This window comes from Pecten maximus, chromosome 5, assembly GCF_902652985.1.
Source record: "Pecten maximus chromosome 5, xPecMax1.1, whole genome shotgun sequence".
Lineage (NCBI taxonomy): Eukaryota > Metazoa > Mollusca > Bivalvia > Pectinida > Pectinidae > Pecten > Pecten maximus.
The window spans coordinates 10,490,270-10,511,145 of NC_047019.1; the positions used below are offsets into that span (position 1 = coordinate 10,490,270).

General features: G+C 34.8%; 1 protein-coding gene across 1 annotated transcript; it reads left to right on the forward strand.

Moving 5' to 3' along the window:
* Positions 1–1,980: 1,980 nt before the first annotated feature.
* On the forward strand, positions 1,981–18,759 carry LOC117327117 (leucine-rich repeat-containing protein 74A-like). The gene is made up of 13 exons (XM_033883957.1): positions 1,981–2,663; positions 5,584–5,750; positions 7,424–7,531; positions 7,939–8,032; positions 8,329–8,378; positions 8,810–8,891; positions 9,784–9,869; positions 10,615–10,809; positions 11,257–11,349; positions 12,354–12,471; positions 15,173–15,309; positions 16,593–16,678; positions 17,655–18,759. The coding sequence occupies exons 1-13, from the start codon at positions 2,222–2,224 to the stop codon at positions 18,109–18,111; spliced, it is 2,115 nt and encodes a 704-aa protein (XP_033739848.1). The 5' UTR covers positions 1,981–2,221; the 3' UTR covers positions 18,112–18,759.
* The last annotated feature ends 2,117 nt before the right edge of the window (positions 18,760–20,876 follow it).

Genomic DNA, 20,876 nt, shown 5'->3' on the forward strand with positions numbered 1-20,876 from the left:
AAATATATTTCACTCGTGTGGCTAATATTTTGATATTTTTCACTCGTTCTGCGCAAAAAGATAACTGTCTCCAAAAGTATTAAAATATTTGTTATATTACGTTTGAAATTGTTAAAAATTAAACTGTTTTCAAAACAGTAGGCTATGGTATGTATTTAATCATATTTTACCACCTTACAAAAGTTTGATTATTGATTGCATCAGAAAGAAATTTGGTCGCACTATGCAAACAAAGTATTTAACTTTCGATCATAAAATAGATCATATTAAGAGGATGCTAGTTTTTTTTTCAATTTTCGGCTATGTAGTATCTTTAAAGAATGTATTTGGGACTTGATGACTGATGAATAAAAATTATTACCATACATACTATTATGAATGACAAAATAGAATATTTTATGTCCCTCAATGCGGCTTTGTATTATTCCAACCCACAAAGCAACAAATAAATGTCCATTTTAAAAGTAAGGTAATCTACATCAGTCACGTGACCAGTTTCCACAAAATCTTTGCACAAGTTACTTACTATGTTTACTACTTTTCACTATAACTATATTAAAGATACGAGTAAGATTTCATGGTTATTTATTTATTACTTAACTTTCCTTTTGTATCGGATGGTTAGTTTGCTTGCATGTCAAGTATACGAAAAAAGTACAATGTACTATCCATTATATTCGAATTAAAAGGATGGGAATCGCATTTTTGGAAGTTAATTTTGAAACATGTACCTTCTTTGGTGTTCATCCTGCCTTTTAAAAGTTTCTTCAGTAGATTAGTATCTTTCATAAAAAGTAGATTCTATAAATTTTGTACACTCACACGCTACATTAAGTTATGAAGGGAAAGTGTTTGATAAAGAGACATCAATCCTTCATTGTTGACAAGGCTTGTAGGCTTGGAAACTGGCCCTGACTATAATTATAATATGACTTTTTAAAGTAACAGTTAATTTGCTGATAAAAGACTCAAAACTGTTGGCTTAAACTACGTATTTCGTGATCATGGCACTATAAAAGCGTTCAAATATGTATCGTCTCAATTGACATTCATGGCTTAATATGGGCCGAATCCAAATTCCACAGTTTAACTATTTGTCTTGATTTGTCAGATGTGTTAATAGTATCCAATAGGAGCCTTTTAAGTAATTAAAATGCATTCTTTTACGCCATATTTGTGTAATATTATTCACAGTCCCTTTTTATATTTCAAGGTCGAAACAAAAGCAAAGTGTTATGTGTAGGCATATCAAGTAAAGTCCGATCTAAAAACTAATCCTATTGTGTGCTACAAACAATTGTTAGCATAACAGCATGGCTATTGTTTAGGTTTTGTTACTTGTGTGATTTGTAATATTACGCTGCTACATCTTACAAAGTAACTCTATAGAAGAAACTGTCGGCATCTACAGCACATTATTGATACTTTTGAGAAACTACATATTCAGACAAATATTTTGGTATGTTACAACAACATCAATTATACAATGTAGATAATATAATTTATCGAATTGTATATGCTATTGTTCATCGGTAATACAAAACTTTCATTATCTGTTTGTAATTGACATTGCTATTGAATGGTTAATCATAAAAGGATATACTCGCCATAAGGATAACTATCCATTCAATTTATTGGTATGATTCATGGAAAGTTTAATTATTCCCTCCAATAAGTACATATTGGTTCTAATCCGGGATGATGAACGGCGGCTGATGTGTATATACCATATATCTACAGCATATTCTCTGTGCACAATACCGACGTCATCAATAACTAATGAATCAGTTATGCTAGACGGCGTTTCGTCACACCTCACCAGGTAATGTCGATAATGTTATTTTCAACTCTCATTAATTTTTTACATACCAAGTTTCAAAAGACTATTAACGTCAAACATGGGTTCTAGGATGGTAGTCAAGGGTATGTGTATTGTGCCTGGCGGGTCGCATTGTAACAAACTCGGCAGAGTGTAGAGGATCGCTACAAAGTGAAACACTGAGCAGTCAAATGGTATAACACATTTTTAAAGTCGGGACCAACAGCGGCGAGAACCTGAACTAATGCCAATGCACACTTAATACTTAATTAGGAAATACCAAGAGAGTTCAAGCTACCTTTCTTTTAACTATGTAGTATATGGAAATTGATCTTGTTAGGAAATCCACCTTAGGGAAATTGTGGTAATTTCTTTTTTTGAATATTTGTGAGATTTGCAAATATGATGGATTTAATTGACGGGTTGGATACTCGGCTGACCAAAACCCCGAATAAGGTGGTAGATGAAGGCTATCTTTCTGGTCGAAATTCATCCGTGTGTAGTCGCAAAATCGTCCGGAAAAATACGGGTACTTCGTCGGTTGTCACGGAAAAACGATCAACAGGAAGGAAATCTGACAACCTAAGTCGTTACACCACTCTCCTCTCTCTCGGAGAGTTTGAGAGGTGCCCTACATGGGAGGAGGAAGATAAAAGATTCATAGGAGATAGCGCGAGGGGCACAACAGGAGAGGCAGAGAAGAACAATGAAAATACAAATGACTTTAAACATGAGTTAGTAAGTCGACAGAAAACAGATACTACGAGTGGTTTTGGGGTTCCATCACTTTCGGATAGCGATGAATATGATACAGACTTAGAAGTTATCACATTGAAACCTACAGGTAAGTCTTTGTTTTTAATGGTGTTTTAGATATTTGAAAAAGTAGTGTCATGGTAACGGAAATAATGACATTGCTATTTTTTCCAGTGATATATTGGGAATATTTTAACTGCTATCAATACCGAATGTCGAATCAGGTAGTTGGTCAGGAAAAGCATCATTATATTATGGCCAAAATTTATAATGACGATATGTCCAAATCGGATAACGACTGGAAAATATTGTTCATTTTTTAATTATAATCAATCAACCGTTCATCGACCACTTCTTTAAATAAAACCAATCTTTTATTCAATAAATAAATAATATCCATATTCAAATACATTAATATAATGCTTATAACTATTTGCGGTTATATTAATAACTGTATCAATTGAAATCTGAAGTCATTTGTGTTAGAGTTTAACAACACTAGGCAAATTCCTAAAGAAATATCTCAAATTTACCTTACCTAAAATAAAAATCCTTCTTGAAAAGTTATCAGTTAAAGAAATTAAAAAAAATCTTCTTCTACGAATTGGTTATCATAAAATAATATATCTTATGGAAAATATCAATTGCATGTCAAAAAACACATAAGAAGAAAACTGTATCAAGTGAAGTACGCACTGTCCGATAATAAAGGACGACTCTATGTGGTAGATGATTTAGTGGTGGAGTGTTATTTACAATTCAATGCCGTAAATTGGAAAAATTAGGCCGTGGTTGTTATTTTTTGGTGCCCAGCATGAAAAAAGCAAAAAATTATCACACCAAATATCATATATCTCGGACGCACCGTTTATCGGATCAGTAATTAAGTTATGGAGTTCTATTTCCGTGAAAACAACAGAGGGATCATGGAAACGAAAACAAGCACGACAAAACCTATTTTGACGAAAAACCTTAAAATTTGCCGAAACCAAAATATGACAATTTATGGTAGTTAATCTAGAGAATATAGACACTTTTATAAGTTAAATAAAGGTTACTAAATAACAAGGAATGACTACAGGAAATCAATAGTGTCACTATGTAATATTTAATATCAACGTTACGTTGGCATTTTTTTTTTTTCGTTCAAAAGAAATCAATATTAGTGTATCGGAGCAACCATTTGTTTGATATGCTATAAATTAATCTTATGTTTACGAAGACACTTCAATACTACTTTTTCTATACTTCCTTTTTTATAACAGTTAAGAAATTTCCCGAAATTGATGACCCTTGGTCATAACTGTAGAAATCGCCATTTCTTCCGACAGGTATTACTGTTCTCCATGCACGTGATTGAAAATGCTGCTAAGTAAAAAGTATATATTTCGGGGAAACGAAACAGTGTTTCTAACTGTAACGAAGGCACAGATAAACAAATACGATTAACAAGGATACCATGGAAAAGGTCCAAAGTCGATAAAAGCTTTTGTTCAAGAAGGATGATGATATTTTCGTCATCGACAACAACTTATAAATCTACTTCAAACATATATGTCACGTTCTCGAAAAGACAACCTGGGTAGTGAAAATGGAAGTATAAAGCATACCATAACTCACAGATATCGAACATATCCAACTTATAACGCTTAAGGGGATGGAATATAAGCCCCAAAGAGATCACCATGTCTCCATCAACCTGCATTTCGTAAACATTTTAGTGAGACTACGCCAAGGAAAATATTACACACTGATCAGTAATTACAACTCCAAAGTACAGTAACAATATAAACTAATTTTCATACGATTCATGTTGAGTCGTACGATAACAAGATCTAGTGCACCGACTCCACCTCTGTTGCCAGTGACAATGTTAATCAGACCTATAATCAGTCAACCGTAACTACGTATGTAAGTGTAGATAGAGTGTGTGCATGCATAACCGTTTCCGAGATAACAACAGAAAGCGACAAATCTATTGCTTCGCTCTTGGCATTGTAACTGTCGATGAACTGTACAGTACAGTCATAAACATTCGCAGGGGGATATTTTACTGCTTTACGAAGTGTGACACTAACTTAATTGGTATTTCGAAATTTAATTCCTGCGAACTAAGGTACACTTTGGCAACCGCGAAATAATAGCCATGTGAAATAACATCTATTTAGTATTTCGATAGGGCTTAACCTTTTCAAATGACTGATGTACAGCATCTTATGACCAGTTTCCTTCACTTTTGAAAGATGCTACAGCGCCGACAGCGAATACACTACTACTTGTCGCAAAAAAGGGTTAAATTGGAACCCACGGTTTAGAAATATATGACATTATACCACCAACAATTAAAATAAACCTTATTAAGAGTGACCTTAAATGTACAAATTGCCTTTTCATGTTTTCAGTCGATCATAATTACACTTTTGTCGGAGAAATAACATCTTTAAGTAAGATATTAACTTTATCTCTTACGTCAAGCCAGAGTCATGATAGAAATAAATTTTATTTACTAGAATAGTAATAGAGGATAAATTGCTTTCATTAAGGATCTTTCTAGAAGTTTACTATAGACTGTGGTCGTCACAAAACAGCATCTATTGTATTGCATCATTATAGAAGTCTAATATAGACTGCGGTCGTCATATTTGTTGTATTGTTGCATTATACTGGTAGAAATATGCTCAATAAGAAAAAAAATACCCATTTAAACAGTCGACGATATATAAGGGCAATTTAATGCTTCAAAGCAAAGATAGTATTTAGTTGTCTTCGCTATATTGCCTAACCTTTCATCTTGTCGAAGTATTTGCAACATGAATTAATCTGGTAACATTTGTATGAACACTTCCGAATGTCGTATTTTCTTGGTACAACCAAATATTTACATATTTCACCATCAATCTTTCGCGATAATATTAAATACGTGGGATATCAGGTAAATATTTCAAATTTCTCTATTTGAGGCTTATTAGTGATCGAAATAACAAGGTTCTAATGTTGTTTTCCTCCAGATAACGAAGATAAATATGTGTGTCGTAGTGTTTACCAGAAGGTGTGTGAGAATTGTGGGGAGGCTCCACAAAGGACAGTCAACAGAGACCTGGGTCGGCGCTGTATCGACCTATCCCATAGGAACCTCGGCCCTGCTGGTATGCAACCCATCTGTGCGGCGCTGCTGGTAAGAGCCATTCAAATGAAAAATATACATTATGATTTTAATGTCGATATAATTATTTAAATACCTTTCTGTTTGTGTACCAATGTACCAAATGTAAATTATTCATATGATGAATATCATGTCATATTTTTCTGACGATTCTGTTATCAAATGTTGTTTGTCACGGGCTATAATGCTTGAATAAATAAGTTAGCAATTGACAGTGCCTCAATGTCATTGCGACGTAGTATTGTCATGATAACAATACTATATACTAGTACGTAGTTTAGGTAATACAAAAGTTGTGAAGAGACGATGATGTCCAAATCATGGAATACGTTACATATGTCATTTTTTTTACTTCAACATCATTATGGTATGTCTGAGTTTTATCAGAACACCGATACTACGTCTTTGACAGAACTCGCTTCCTAACTTTATCATGGCTATTCATATTCTTGATATATCCAGGGTTTTCGATCGTTACCTTAACAAATGAAGGTAATTAAGTTCATTGTCTACATGAAATGGCCAAACTTAAAGCGACTGTAACTGTAGATTACATACTCATTAAACAGTTATGTTATCTTATAAATAGTGAAATGGTTCTAGCGATGTTTACTAGTTTGTTTGATTGCTGGTTTATCATCCCATGAACAGCATGGGTTATTTTGAGGCAGGGGGGTCTCCTTGTAGTAGTTGGTGAATATCTCACTGAATGACATACGGGAGGCCCATCGCATGCCATCCAGAGCAATTAGGGTAAATATCTTGCCCGTGGACACAACCATGACAGCACAGCTTGGCCCATTTCTCAGCTTCCCAACAAACGTACACAAACGGACACGGAGAGCGGGAGTAGAACCACCACCTCGGATGTTAACCTGAGGCTACTTTGCCGGGCCTCTAACTGACTGAGCTATTGCATTCCGTATGAAAAGCGATGCCCGAAACTATACCGTAAAATAGTTCTATAAATATCTACTTACGAGTTTTAAAATCCTGTTTAGATCGGTTGATGTTGGTAAGGAATGATACATGGAGAAAGCCGAATGAAGTCACGTGACTGCGAGTGGCGAGTATGCACAGCGTTCTGTTCTTGCATAACCAAATTTTAATGTTATTGGTGATGATTGTTTTCACAACAGTGATTTATAGTCGCAATATATTGACATCGGGATTGGCAAGTAGGGTGTTTCTTTCTATAGCGAGTGCATTGGCACGTGTAATTAAATAATTTTTTTTTAAATAAACAGTGTCTATGTTTATTGAGCATTTTAATCTTTTGATCATGGACGAAAATCTATAAAATTGTAAAACAGCTTTTAATAATTTGACCGGGTGATGTGTTGTTTACTGTGCCATTGCAGTGTGATTACACTATACGGTCATGGTCACAACTTACGCGGATATCGTCCTTCAAACAACCTTCGATTCTGCGATTGCATAATCAAATCAATAGAAAATCGATTATACTGAACATTTCGTCAACTTTGCTGATTATAAGTGTTATTGGGTTGTACAAAACATGAGTTTATTGTTCGAGATTCATAAGATATTTTGATGAAGTAAATCTGTTTTTAAATACCACTTACTTATACCGAGTCATTGTTTCGTGTAAAGTGGTTTTTAGAAGTTCGAAATCTTCTGAGATTTCTCCAACATTATGTAGACTTTAATAAATTGGATTACAGGAAAATCTGCGAGTGGAAACGTTATTACTAGAAGGGATGGATATGAAAGACCAGGGGTGTATGTATCTCTCCAATGTCCTCCTAGACAACCTCGTTATCACACGGCTAGTAAGTTGTCTCTTTTTCAAATATTTTGTTCGAAAACATATCAATATTTCCATAAAATGTTTAATTTCAAGCAAAACATATTTGAAATATCTACAATTTAAAATAAAAGGATGAATACAGTATATAAACGGTATTGGTGTTAATTTGAAAAGTTGTCTACTAAACCTGAACCATTCTATGACTGTATTGGCGAATTGAGATATCTATCTATGTTATGAATGAAAAATAGTATTTTAACATTTCATCAATATACTACGATATCCTCATTATGTGAAAACTATTTTCAAAAGTAAGGTTCCATTGCAGGCAACTACTTTACGGCTACATAATTCAATCCAATTGTAAATTGTCGTTAAGTGCACATTACAAAGAAATTATTAATAAGTTCTGGTGTTGATTTATTTTAGAATTTGTCAACCAATAACCTTGGTAATGATGCCGCCAGATATCTTTCCGTTGCGCTGAGTAGGTCAAAAACACTACTCCATCTGAACCTCTCAGGTAAAGTAAAACAAATTATCGACACATGATCGGATCAAAGAATATTACCCACCAAGCCGCAGTTATAATTTCAATATTGTGTCTATTTATTATCAAAACAGTATAATGTCACTGAAATGATAAAGATATCAATTGAAATAATCATATCTATAATTCAATTTATTTGACAATAATATTTTTTTTTTTCTTCAGTTTTGAAATCTTTTTTATTCATCCTTTTACATATAGTATACATACAGGTACTATTTACTCTTCAACTAAAAGAAATATAATTACTAATCTATGTTTGTCAACAGATAACAGACTTGGGGACGAGGCTGTAATATCTCTGTCAAAGGGACTATCGGTAAGTACTTCATGTTACACATCAAACTATAAAACCAGCCCTTTGATGGCTTGCTTTATGACAATAGTTTTACTTAATTACAGGACCTGTGTTAATTTTAATGCGTTTTGATATTATTGAGTGCGTATATGAATATTTAAGATTTTAAAACTCTGACAGGGTTTACGTTTTTGATTTTAAACTATATTCCAATTAATTATTTTTAATGGATGTAGTGGGTAGTTTCAGTGTTTTCTGTTTATGTGAAATACAAATAGAAACTTGGTCTTTGTCCGAATTGCAATAGTTGTTGTCTCTATCTTTTCATTTTTTCTGCTTTTTATCTTTAATTTATTGATATAATATTGGGTGAATCACTTTTTACTTTAGGATCATAAGTGTTTTTCAAGACTGGCAATAGTGATGCAATTTCATTACAATTATTTTTGCAGAGAAATGATTCATTGTTAACTTTGAACCTCAGTAAGAACATCATCGGAGAGGAAGGAGCGAAAGCACTCGGCGCAGCGATGGGTGAGTTTGAAGCTTTATCTCCGTAGCTTTAATTGACACTTATTTTATCAATTAAATTTTCATGCCTTCCACATTTCCATACAAATATAACTACCAAGGCGTATCCGACCAATCAATAGTTCATAGTGGCGATAGCAATACGATACCTATTAAATGGGATACATTTTCATTAACCTGTCAAGAGGATGCATGGGTCTCTATGATATCAATAATATGTCACCCTTCATTGATTAACCGATATGAGAAATATATGTTACAATGGCCATGTAGCTTGACTATCGGGTCTACTGAGAGGAATGTTTATTGCTACGCTATGCTGGTGTCGGGACGCAGCCCTAATTGTCATGGAGATTCGAGTGTCATATTTCCGTTCCCATAAAAAACCCACAAAATCATGAATATTTTAGAAGTGACGTCTGATGTTTTGAATTTCATCAGTAAAGCTAGATTGAATGGATAGTTATGCAAATTAAGTACATGTAAATTATTACTTATTTAATACAAACTGTATATACATGTATACAAAAACAAAAATCTCTAGATTGTGTACTTGATGGAAATCCTTATCTAAATCTACATTAATCATATTTGGGCTATAATTTCTCTCTCTCTCTCTCTCTCTCTCTCTCTCTCTCTCTCTCTCTCTCTCTCTCTCTCTCTAAAACAGCCTTATTGCTTTTTTGTAGCTTTACTGTGAACGGCATGTTCGTAACGGTCTGAATTCACAAAACATTTGTCAACACAATTATACATGTTTACTTACAACATTGCCAATGTATGCACATCATCAAATTTAGATATAATTTAGTAATATTTGTTCGTAAAATCAATTTTACAGTCGTTACGTTGGTGCTCGTATTAACAGGTTAAATTTATTATTCCACTATTTCAGCTGAAAATTGTCGCCTAAATGAACTAAACGCTAGCTGGAACTTTATACGAGGAAGTGGTGCGGTTGGGATTTGTAAATCATTCAAGGTTAGTGCGTGGTTTACCGTGAGATGAATTCATTTCCTTGATTAAACATGGTGTCCATCATTCAGCAAATTAATCAACATCTACACCCAGTTGTTTAAAAGGTGATTGGGCAACTCGTAGTTTAAAAGATTTTTTTTTATAAATCCTTATAAAACTAAATTGTTAAAATTTTATTAAATTATAACGCAAGTAAGTTTCTTCTTGCCTGAATATCTTAAGGAAACATACAGTGAAGTAAAGGAGTAATATGATTTTTTCACTAATCAAGTCATTAAACTAATCACCCCTTGGACAACTGGACTAAGTATGTTTTATAATCATCCGTTCCGGCCAATTGAACTTTAGGTTTGTACCCGTTCCGACTAGGTGAAAATCACCTTGTTTGGGGCAAATCTTGTATCCCTTTTCAGACACAAACACGATTTCTTTTATACAAATACCATATCCAGTTATCAATAGATTATGCTTTTAGACATTTGGTATATTGTATGAAACATGGTCCATTCATAACATTTGAAGGTAGCACATTGCACGCAGAAGTGCATATTAGTTAAGGAAAGATCGCTTCTCAAGCCCCAATTACACGTTTTGCGTTTTCTAAATCTATGTTGCAACAATTTAAAGTTATCGCAGGTGCAGACTCATACAGATGCGTTCCATCCAGCTTCTTGAATGGCAAACATGTTATGCGATATATCATTGAAAGGGGCGAAAAGAATATTTAGACGATCTTGATTTTTGATAGGAAAACACAACACTTCACATGCTATACTTAGCCTGGAATGGACTTGGATATGAAGGTACTGTTGCTGTCTCCGACACATTGAGGACAAATGATTCCCTTCGAGAACTGGACATCTCCAATAATCGACTTGACTGGAACTGTGCCGACATCCTTGCTAAAGGTCTCAGGGCTAACGCGGATTTGGAAGTTTTAAACGTATGTATCCATTTCATGAATCAGAAACTTTTGTTCATTTAATTGTAATTTTTATTTCACTGAAATCGTAACCAATACAAAGAGTAGGTGGTTTTCTAAGCGGTTATCAACTTTGTCGATTCTTTTTTTTTTTTTTTTTTAATTGGATGATTTATTATTATTTTAAAGTTATTTTTAAGTTAATTCTATAAAACTGATTTAAGTTGATCTTTACATTAAACAGAATAGGACTTACATTGGTCTTACAAAAACCGGAAATGTTAATTCAAATCGACATGTACGAAAGATGATCGCATCACACTTAGATATACGATTTTAAAGTTACACGAAAGTATATAATCTACAAAAAACAAGTAATTGCACTTTCAAGATAATCTGAAATTAATTCATAAAATTCTCACGTCTTTCGTTGCCTTGATTGTCAATCTTGACGTATTTATTCCCCAGATCGGATACAACCATATAACCACAACCGGAGCCATGGCGATATTACAAGCGGTGGCCAACACAAGATCAAATTTACGTGTCCTCGATATGATGGTAAGCCCCATCACACCCTCCCCTACCACCATCACCACCGTCATCACCACCGCCACCACCACCTCCCTACCACCACCTCCCTACCACCACCACCGCCACCGCCACCGCCACCACCGCCGCCACCACCACCATCACCACCATTACCACCGACATCACCACCACCACCACCATCACCTTCACCACCACCACCACCACCACCACCACCACCTCCCTCCCCTACCACCATCACCATCACCACCACCACCACCGACACCACCACCACCACCATAACCATCGCCATCACCACCGCCACCACCACCATCACCACCTCCCTCCCCTATCACCACCACCACCACCACAACCACCGCCATCACCACCACCACCACCACCGCCACCACCACCACCATCATCATCATCATCATCACCACCATGGTATTTTATGTAACGACAAATTATTATCCACAATGTCGGTACTGTGTTTCTTTGATTTTTGCTTTGCAAATGATAAAAATGTTATAGCACACTGTTAACAAATCGATAAGTAGATATCTATAACATCTCTACTGAATTTCATAGGAATACATATGCTACTCTATTCTTCATCTCATTTTATAAAATATACAATTATTAGTATTGATAGGGTCTAGTAAGTATTAACGACGGTATAATCCAATACAGGTACTGGATCCTAACAAACATATGTTCGTTGGATGCGTATTACTAGAAATAGATCATATATCAAGTAGTAATAATGACAGTACGGACAAATAAATTGTCGAAGACACAAGTAAATTACAAACGATCGCATATAGACATAGAACTTTATACCCATAACTATTCTATGTCTATATGTGATCGTTTGTAATTTACTTGTGTCTTGATAAAGGGGCAGATTGCCTCGAAAATTCGACAATTTACTTGTCTGTACTGTCATTATTACTACCTGACAAATTATTAGCATGAATATATATACTATTAAAGCAACCACTGGTAAATGCTATCATATATATACTATTATATATCAGAACGTGAGTATCCTTCCGGAGTCTGAACTGCTGGCAATGACAATTGAACATCGACGGAAGTTCAAACTGATCCACGGCGGGGTTGTTCGTTCACACGACACGCTGGGAGAAAAGAAAGGTAACAGTATTTAGTATCAAAGTTTCACTGAGTTTGCATTTAGGTCATAGTACAAAATGAAAATAGAAACTAAACACTGTGTAGTTGTTAGAGTTCACGTGACTAAAAACGGAACTACATTTTGTTATTCGCGGGTTTTAAATTTCGCGGAACATAGCTAAGAAAACATTCTACAGTGAGCACTTTTATATATATGTCACCAAGCTATTTATTATTATAAACACTGTGTGACACTCATATATATATATACAGCTTATAGAATACGCGTGTAGGGTTATGTTGTGTTTAGTGACCCATGTCTATATATACATGTAGTATATGTTATGTACGTGCACAGTATTCCTGTCACAGTCTTGTTGTATATAATACTCCCTGATACATTTTTCGCGCTATACTTTATGATAGCATATATATAGAAAAAACTTAAATAAATATTAACAATTATACAGTATGAGCTAATTCTCTAATACAGGCCGATAACGCGTGCACATTACTCGATGATTATTTTGTTGTATTATCATTATCATTTCACGAATGAATTCTTCGGAATCATTTACTCCTAGGTAACTGTTTATTCTATTGTTTAACAGAACTGCTTAAGTATCAGTGTATTATCTGAAACTCTACACGACCAGGATTCCACATTTACTTTTGTTTACTACAAAAGGTTTAACTAGGTCGATTGCATCTTATTATATCAAAACTAATCAAATGTGTTGAAAGAAAATGTATCAGCTACGCCACGATATCGATCAGATTAGCTTCAAAATTTTGCACCCCAAGTATTCTAATAATAATAACCCCATCTAATTGTAGTGGGGGATTTCATAATGTATAGAAATTTGTTATGAAATGTAAAAAGGAAGAATGAGAAGTTTAACAAGCTCGGATATAAAGTTGTCTTCAATACATTGCTTGTTTTAAGCACTATATATGTAAATGCTTGAGAATTTAGGATTTTTCTCAAGATCAAAGGTAGTTTAACTAGATTCGATCGATGAGATAGATTGGGAACGGTGATAACGTCGCAATGTGGTGTAGGGTAATACTGATCGACCATGCATCTTTAATGTTATCACCTGAAGAGGGTATATTAGACAGCATTCAATCGAACAACGGTGCATAAACACAACTCCCCAACGATATAGTCCTATCGACCCGGTATCTCGTCTGTGGTCTAGTGACTTAAAAACTTACAGACCCAATCAACTACTGATACTATATATAGACTGTAATTAACTTTTAATTACTTTTCACCTCGGCTTTTTTTTTTTATATCAATATAAGATAAATAGAAACTGTTCCCTCGCATAGTGTTAAAGCATGCGCGATATTATATTGCAGGAAAACAAAACAAAAATCATAACAAAAAGAAAAATATTCTATAACATTGGTTACTGTTAGGTAGGCGCCTGTGGTAACAAAAATCAAAATCCTCTTAAAAAAGTCATATGATTCATGTCACAGTTTTTTTACTTAGCACAAGCAACGTCATCAAAATTTCAATAAAATGACGTCATACAATTTTAGAGTACATTGTATATCATAACGCCAGAATGAAGACAATATTATACTATCTTATCTAAACGACTCAAGGAATAACCATAGCCTTTTGAAAATGAACGATTCTTATTTTCGTTTCATAAAATCTCATTTAAGACTCGTGTGAGAATCTATATACATATACATATATTTTGTGTACAGTACAAAAATACAATATTTCTCTTTTGCATTTTTGAAAAACAATGTAATGAATTTAACAAGTGGCTATCAACGTTTTCTGTGAGAAACGGCGTTAACGGTCAATTATATAATTATGTAAAAGGGTCATTGCAAATACTAAATGTTATTGTATATTGTGAATGGCATTGGGATATTTTGATATACTTTTCCCCACAGAGAAAGATAATAATAGACGGCTTTCTACATCGTCAGTGAGAATCAACCTCAAATATATCCTTAAGTAAAAAACCCATTGTAAATACGAAATGATATATTGTAACTAGCGATAGGATATTTTGATACACTTTTCCCCACTGATGATTTATTTTGATACACTTTTCCCCACTGATGACTCGAAGAATATTGTTTTCGAATACCTTTCCTTCTTTAAAATACAGCTATGATACTAATGGTATACATACAGAGTATTGAGGTGCTATGATGGTTTTCAATGCGTTTTACCTATGTTAACCTACCAGCTACGGCTCTGTTAGTGGGCTATTTGTTTCAATAATTCACTCAACCTATACACACGCGAGGTTTACGTTTTAATGCTTTACGAATCATTAACCTTTAGTCCATGTTCAACTGCTGCATGTCTCGTGATGTAATTGTTAATGAGAGGGCTGAGTTATAAAGGTTATGGTTTTTATACTTCTTAATTGGTTTTATGTCAGTAAGCACCGTGTTTACGACAGAGAGTACTAGTACTACCTTACTACAGCCGTAGCTGAAATACTTCCTCACATTAGATCTTATCAATACAAAATCAACAAAGCCACACATGTACACAAACTGGAAAGGAAAGCGACACTTAAAACGAAATACATGTACATATGAAACAGAGAAACATGTTTAAATTTTCTGATATAGCAATGAATGACTGTATTCATATTTCAACTTAATAAATGTACGTTATCAAACCTAGGTTTTCGTTGTGCGGTGAAATTAAGCTGCTATCTCCACATTTTACCTACAGAAAAACCAATTGATGCAATGCAGCGCATACTGGACTATATGAAAACTCTAGGCCTACGTCCAGTAGAGATGATTCGGGAGTTTGATAAGACTGCAAATTACCAAATAAGTCAGAAGGACTTTATTGCAAGACTCAAGGTAAATATGCTGATTAATTACTCAAGGTAAATATGCTGATTAATTACTCAAGGTAAATATTCTGATTAATGATTAAAGATAAATATGCTGATTAAATATCTATAATTGAATTAATACCTATTTCATGATCGATCCCGTGCTTAGGACTTGACCTTATGGTAAGAATGAAAATATCATGTTTTCTAATATTTTGTTTTAACTGTAAAAAAGGTAATAAAGTATAAATCTTTCCAAAACAATACATAGAGAATTCGTGAAATGCAAATTGAAAGATGTTATTTATCACACACTGATATGATAACTATTTATCATTCCGTGCATTATCCCTTAAGCGAGCTGGACTTGTTATTGAAATACCAATTGAACTAATTAAACAATTCAATAATATCCATGTTAAAACTAACAATCGATAGGTCGTATAATGCATTGTACTTGTTATTTTGTTACAAAGATCTTGTGACTACAATACACTCGCTATCGATGTTTGCATTAAATATTTATCGCGGTGCATATGAGTTCAGACGAATAACAAGGTTTTCACAGACGTAGGATGTTGATTCCAAAGCCAATATGTAGATTTTATTGAAATAGATTTCAATTTGATTCGTAATCAATATCAAATGTTCTGCTTGGGTGACGGTATATTGTTTGATGCTTTAGATCATCAAGTTCATGTAGAATATACATGTTGTCTTTGACAATTCAGTCATTGCATATCCGTCTGTTGATGAACTGTATAGAAATGGGGGAAATTATGAGAATAATAAAATATTCATAAATATCGGCGTACAATCCAAGTGCAGAGTCTTACCATCATAACAATTGTATACAATATTTCAATACATTATTTATGAAAATACAATGTTCCCATGTTAAATTTTAATTCCCTCCTACCCGAATCATACGTGAGAAACAACAAAAGTATAAGTTTTCAAAGTTTGCTCGTAATTTACAAAAAATATACAAACAAATTTGACATTTAGATGGGGGCCGCGGTGGCCAAGTGGTTAAGGTGTCCCGACACTTTATCACTAGCTCTCCACCTCTGGGTTCTCAGGTACTGATCGTAGGTCGGTGGCTTTTTTTCGGGTACTCCGGCTTTCCTTCACCTCCAAAACCTGGCACTTCCTAAAAAGACCCTGGCTGTTATAAGGTCTAGGACGATAAGCAAAACAAACAAACCAAAAAGTATTTCGATGGATATTCGTCATTTTATTATACCGATAAGTTAGGTTGTCATGTTTATATCAAACATCATATCTAATAATGGCATTCTTTTTCAGTCGAAAGGTATTCCCCTGCACAAATTTGAGATGGAAGATCTGGCTAAGCGAATAGCTGGCAAAAATGGAAAAAGTGTCAACTACAGGTATACATATCAAATCTTCCTTTGGCCATGATTGTAGTTATATGTGTTTTGCTTGTTTATCTTAAAAGCTTCTCTCTATTTGCTAAATACACCAAACAGATTTAATGGTACTAAGGTCGGTAGCTGTGGAGACGATTTTGGTACAGAAATACAGTATGTACAATGAAGTGACTTGGTAGAAATGTACGTCATTAGGCTAATGTGCTACCCGTATATACACAAAAAGACCTAAACATACATCGTAACGTGTATCTTTAATACTTACATCAACGGTGTCGAGAAGGCCAAATTGTATCTCCTGCCACCGCCATGACACTAGAGAATATTTTGTTTTTATTTCGTTCCTCTCTAATTCCTTTCTGTGTTTTTATGTCTTCTTTCCTCTTTATGTGATCATTTTCCTTTCATCACCCAAGATCTTGCGAGTATGCTCTTAACCCTGATCCAACCATTAAACCAAACAACAATCAATCTAAAAAAAAAACAGCTAAACCACCCACCCACTCACCCACCAATGAACTAACGTACTAATAAATCAACCAACCAACCAATCAACCAACCAGCCAACCAAAGAACCAACCCTCCCACCCACCAACCAATCAACCAACCAGCCAACCAACAAATAAACCAACCAGCCAACCAATCAACAAACCCACCCAGCAACCAACCAACAAAGCAATCAACAATCAACCAACTTTTCAACCAAACAACCAACCATCCCTCCCTCCCACCCACCAACCAATCAACCAACCAACCAAACAAACAACCAATCAACCCTATAACCCACCAACTAATCAACCAACCAACCAGCCAAAAACAATAAACCAACCAATCAATCAATCAATCAATCAATCAATCAATCAATCATAAAGCAACAAACAAAACCCACCAATCACCAACCAACAAAGAAACAAGACAAAATCTTTATATTGCTCTTACCATATATGAATATACTTTTCATTGTTCATTCTTTCAGGAAACTGGTGGATTCCGTGAAGAATCACGTGGTTAAGGAAAGAAACGACAAAATAAAGATCAGGAACAAAAAGCAGAAAAGAGAAGCCTACCACAAGAAGCTTCTTGAACTCCGCCTTCCATCAGAGGTACTGTCGGAACCAGAGGAGGACCAAATTGGATCGCTGGTTGAACTTCGATCCTCTTCTGCTGCGCTCACCCAAAGCTACAGTAGTCTACATTCGATGTTGTCGTCACAACGGAGCATGAGCAAGCTGCCATCACTGTTGTCAAGGTCAAAGGACAGTGATTTTCCTCTGAAGACGTCACGTGGTAGTTCCGCTGTCTCCATGTCCGGGCCTCTTAGTGGCGGAACCTATCGGACGCCCAGGAAAAAGACACAGAGGAAGAAGCGAGGGAATGATTGTTTCCCAGGTGTCACTTGGACAGATTCAGGCTTGATTCTATGTAAACAATGAACAAAAATTGAATTGCAAGCTCTTGCTTGATCGTATAATATAACTGGGGGCCTATTTTAGCTTGATGGTTCCAATTATGTTTTTAAATTTTGCATTGCTACTATAAAAAGGTCAATCGGAACTTACTGATAAAAGTATTACTGTAAGAGTCCTTAAATATGAAATCATTTGACAGTAGACTCACTGTAAAAGTAGAGAGTATGAGGTCACTCGCTCTTAAGGAAAACATCCTACCTCTGTTCCTGCTAGTCTGATCTAGTAAGGTGACCTTATACTCTCTACTTTTACACTGCGCGAATTTAGCCATGTGAAACTACTACTTACTTGTAAAACACAAATTTATGGAAATCACTCTTGTTGGCCCGGATGGAAGCGCATAAATGATGGGCCTTACTGTGGAAGAAAACCGGAATACCCAGAGAAATCCCAACAGGTTGGACCCGGCCGTCTAGGTGAAAGGCATGCGTGTTACCACTGTGCCACCCGACCACCCTGACTACAATTGCCGATGAAATCCAAACCAACATTCATTGAAACATCGTATAATGCATTCGTCCTAATAATCTTACTGTGATATAATGTTACAAGCATTTGACAGTGTACATAAATTTCATTGTCTTTTATTGTATTAAATTATTTCCCCTCTAATAGCTGTGTATGTGTGTTTGATAACAATTTGCCTTGCGATTTCCCATTGAATTAATGTTCATCAGGTTAGAACGCTAACAATTAATTTGGCGTAGCGTTATGTCGACGCTTTTTACGTCGCTTCGGATAACACACACCTTACCTTTGCGTCAATCACTGAGGTGATGATGATTTTCAGGAAAATTTATAAAAAGTTAAGAAAACCTCTTGTATTTTACAAAATAACATGAGGATACATTTATTATTAGAATAGATACCTTTTTACGATAAAATCTGGTGCTCTTTCTTCGGTTACTTTCATACGCTACCTGTAAGATATTGCATTTAATAGCGATTACCCAGCGTAACTTCAAAACTGTAGGAGATATCCCCCAACGTAACATTTCGCTTGAAGTTTGTGGTGGGCTCTGTTTCCCTTTTTAGCTGATAAAACGAGAAATAGTTGTTTGAAATTAGTGTAGGTAGTATCTATAGTATACTAGAAACATTTGTTACATATAACCCTGTACGACATTGTACTGGACATTGTGGACCCATTCATTTGTGCGTGATAATTCCCGGGGAAAATATCCATGCAATTATGGTCTGTAATCGTAATATTGGTCGTATCCTGTCTACAATCAGATTTTTTTTTTTTTTTTTTTTGTGAATCCTTAAGAACCTTTCTTTTATACCACTCATACGATGATACAGATGTTGTAAGCCAGGTACTTTAATATCTTCCGGACATGTATCTAGTTTGTCGATATATTTTTAGTTTTAACGCGACAATTACGTAACATGCCAAAACGTTTCAGGACTGTGAAAAATTGCGTGATTTCATATAGAAATATTTGCTGAAATCCATACATAGATATGCCTAATGTCTCTGGTGTACATCCTTTTTTTTTTTTGCTATATTATAAAAAAAAAAAAAAAAGAAAAAAAAAAGAAGATCAAAACTTACTAACAAAGTCTGCAAAAAATCCCCTGTAGAGCGATCCCAGCGTAAAAAGTGATCCAGCCAACTCCGAAAAGAGACTTCCCCACGGTACGTACGACCTAACGCCTACACCCGTTGAAATCCAAGAAGTCCAAGTTTAGTCAGGACAAGGGGAGATAACTCTTAGAGGAATATTCAATAAAATCACAAACCTTATTACTGGCTGTAGGTAATGATTAAGTCCGTCAGAAAGCTAAATATCAACATTTTTATTTTCATGAGAAGATATACACTTTGCCGTCGCTTTGTTTGGCCGGAATACAATAGTAGTTTCCGTCGTTTTCTTTTCAATTTTTGTTTTTGGCGCAGTGATAACAGAGAAAATAATATAATTTACATTCGTTGCCTTCGTACAGCATTCTTGTATATCAGTGTTACTTCCCCAATCGGAAAACCACTTGGCCTTTCCGTCATATACAGAAGGTTACCCATTCGGCTAACCTCGGCCGATTCCCGTATCCTTCATCAAACTTTTTTTCATCAGATATGACGGAAAGGCCCGAGTGGTTTTCCGATGGCCCCTTGTTTATTAGCTCGAACGAGACAAGACTACGTCACGATTACACGCCATGTAGTCATTTGATTTTTTAGGAAATTAATCAGTTTTGTACGAAAGTGAAATCATCTCTATGTAGTCCATTATGAATGCAAGTTCATTTCATTAATTTTTCTCTCTCGACATTTTTGGGTCTAAGTATGTTGTCCAAATAATGTTTACACGTCGAAAATGTGTTTGCATAACTTCTATATTTATGAAATAACGCATACATTTACAAGGTATTACTTACAAAATTTAAGGAAAAAAGGAAGATATATTTATATAAATATATCTTTTTTTTTCGAGACGCGAGCCTTCTTCGGTTATTTTTACAACTTTCATTTCAATGATTTTTATTGTAAACACAAAAGGGATGTACAACAGGCTATGCCTTAATAAGCCATCTACTATAATCAGAAATTGTAATACAGCGATATTACGAATAAATACATAATGTAAAGAGAATAATATAGTGTAACTCATAATAATTCAAGGGAGGCAACTCATTGACATTCTGGTGATTCTGATTTATCAAAGTCAAATACAAAATATTATGAAAGTATATTAGCTTCGTCGGGATATTGTTTACATCCGTTG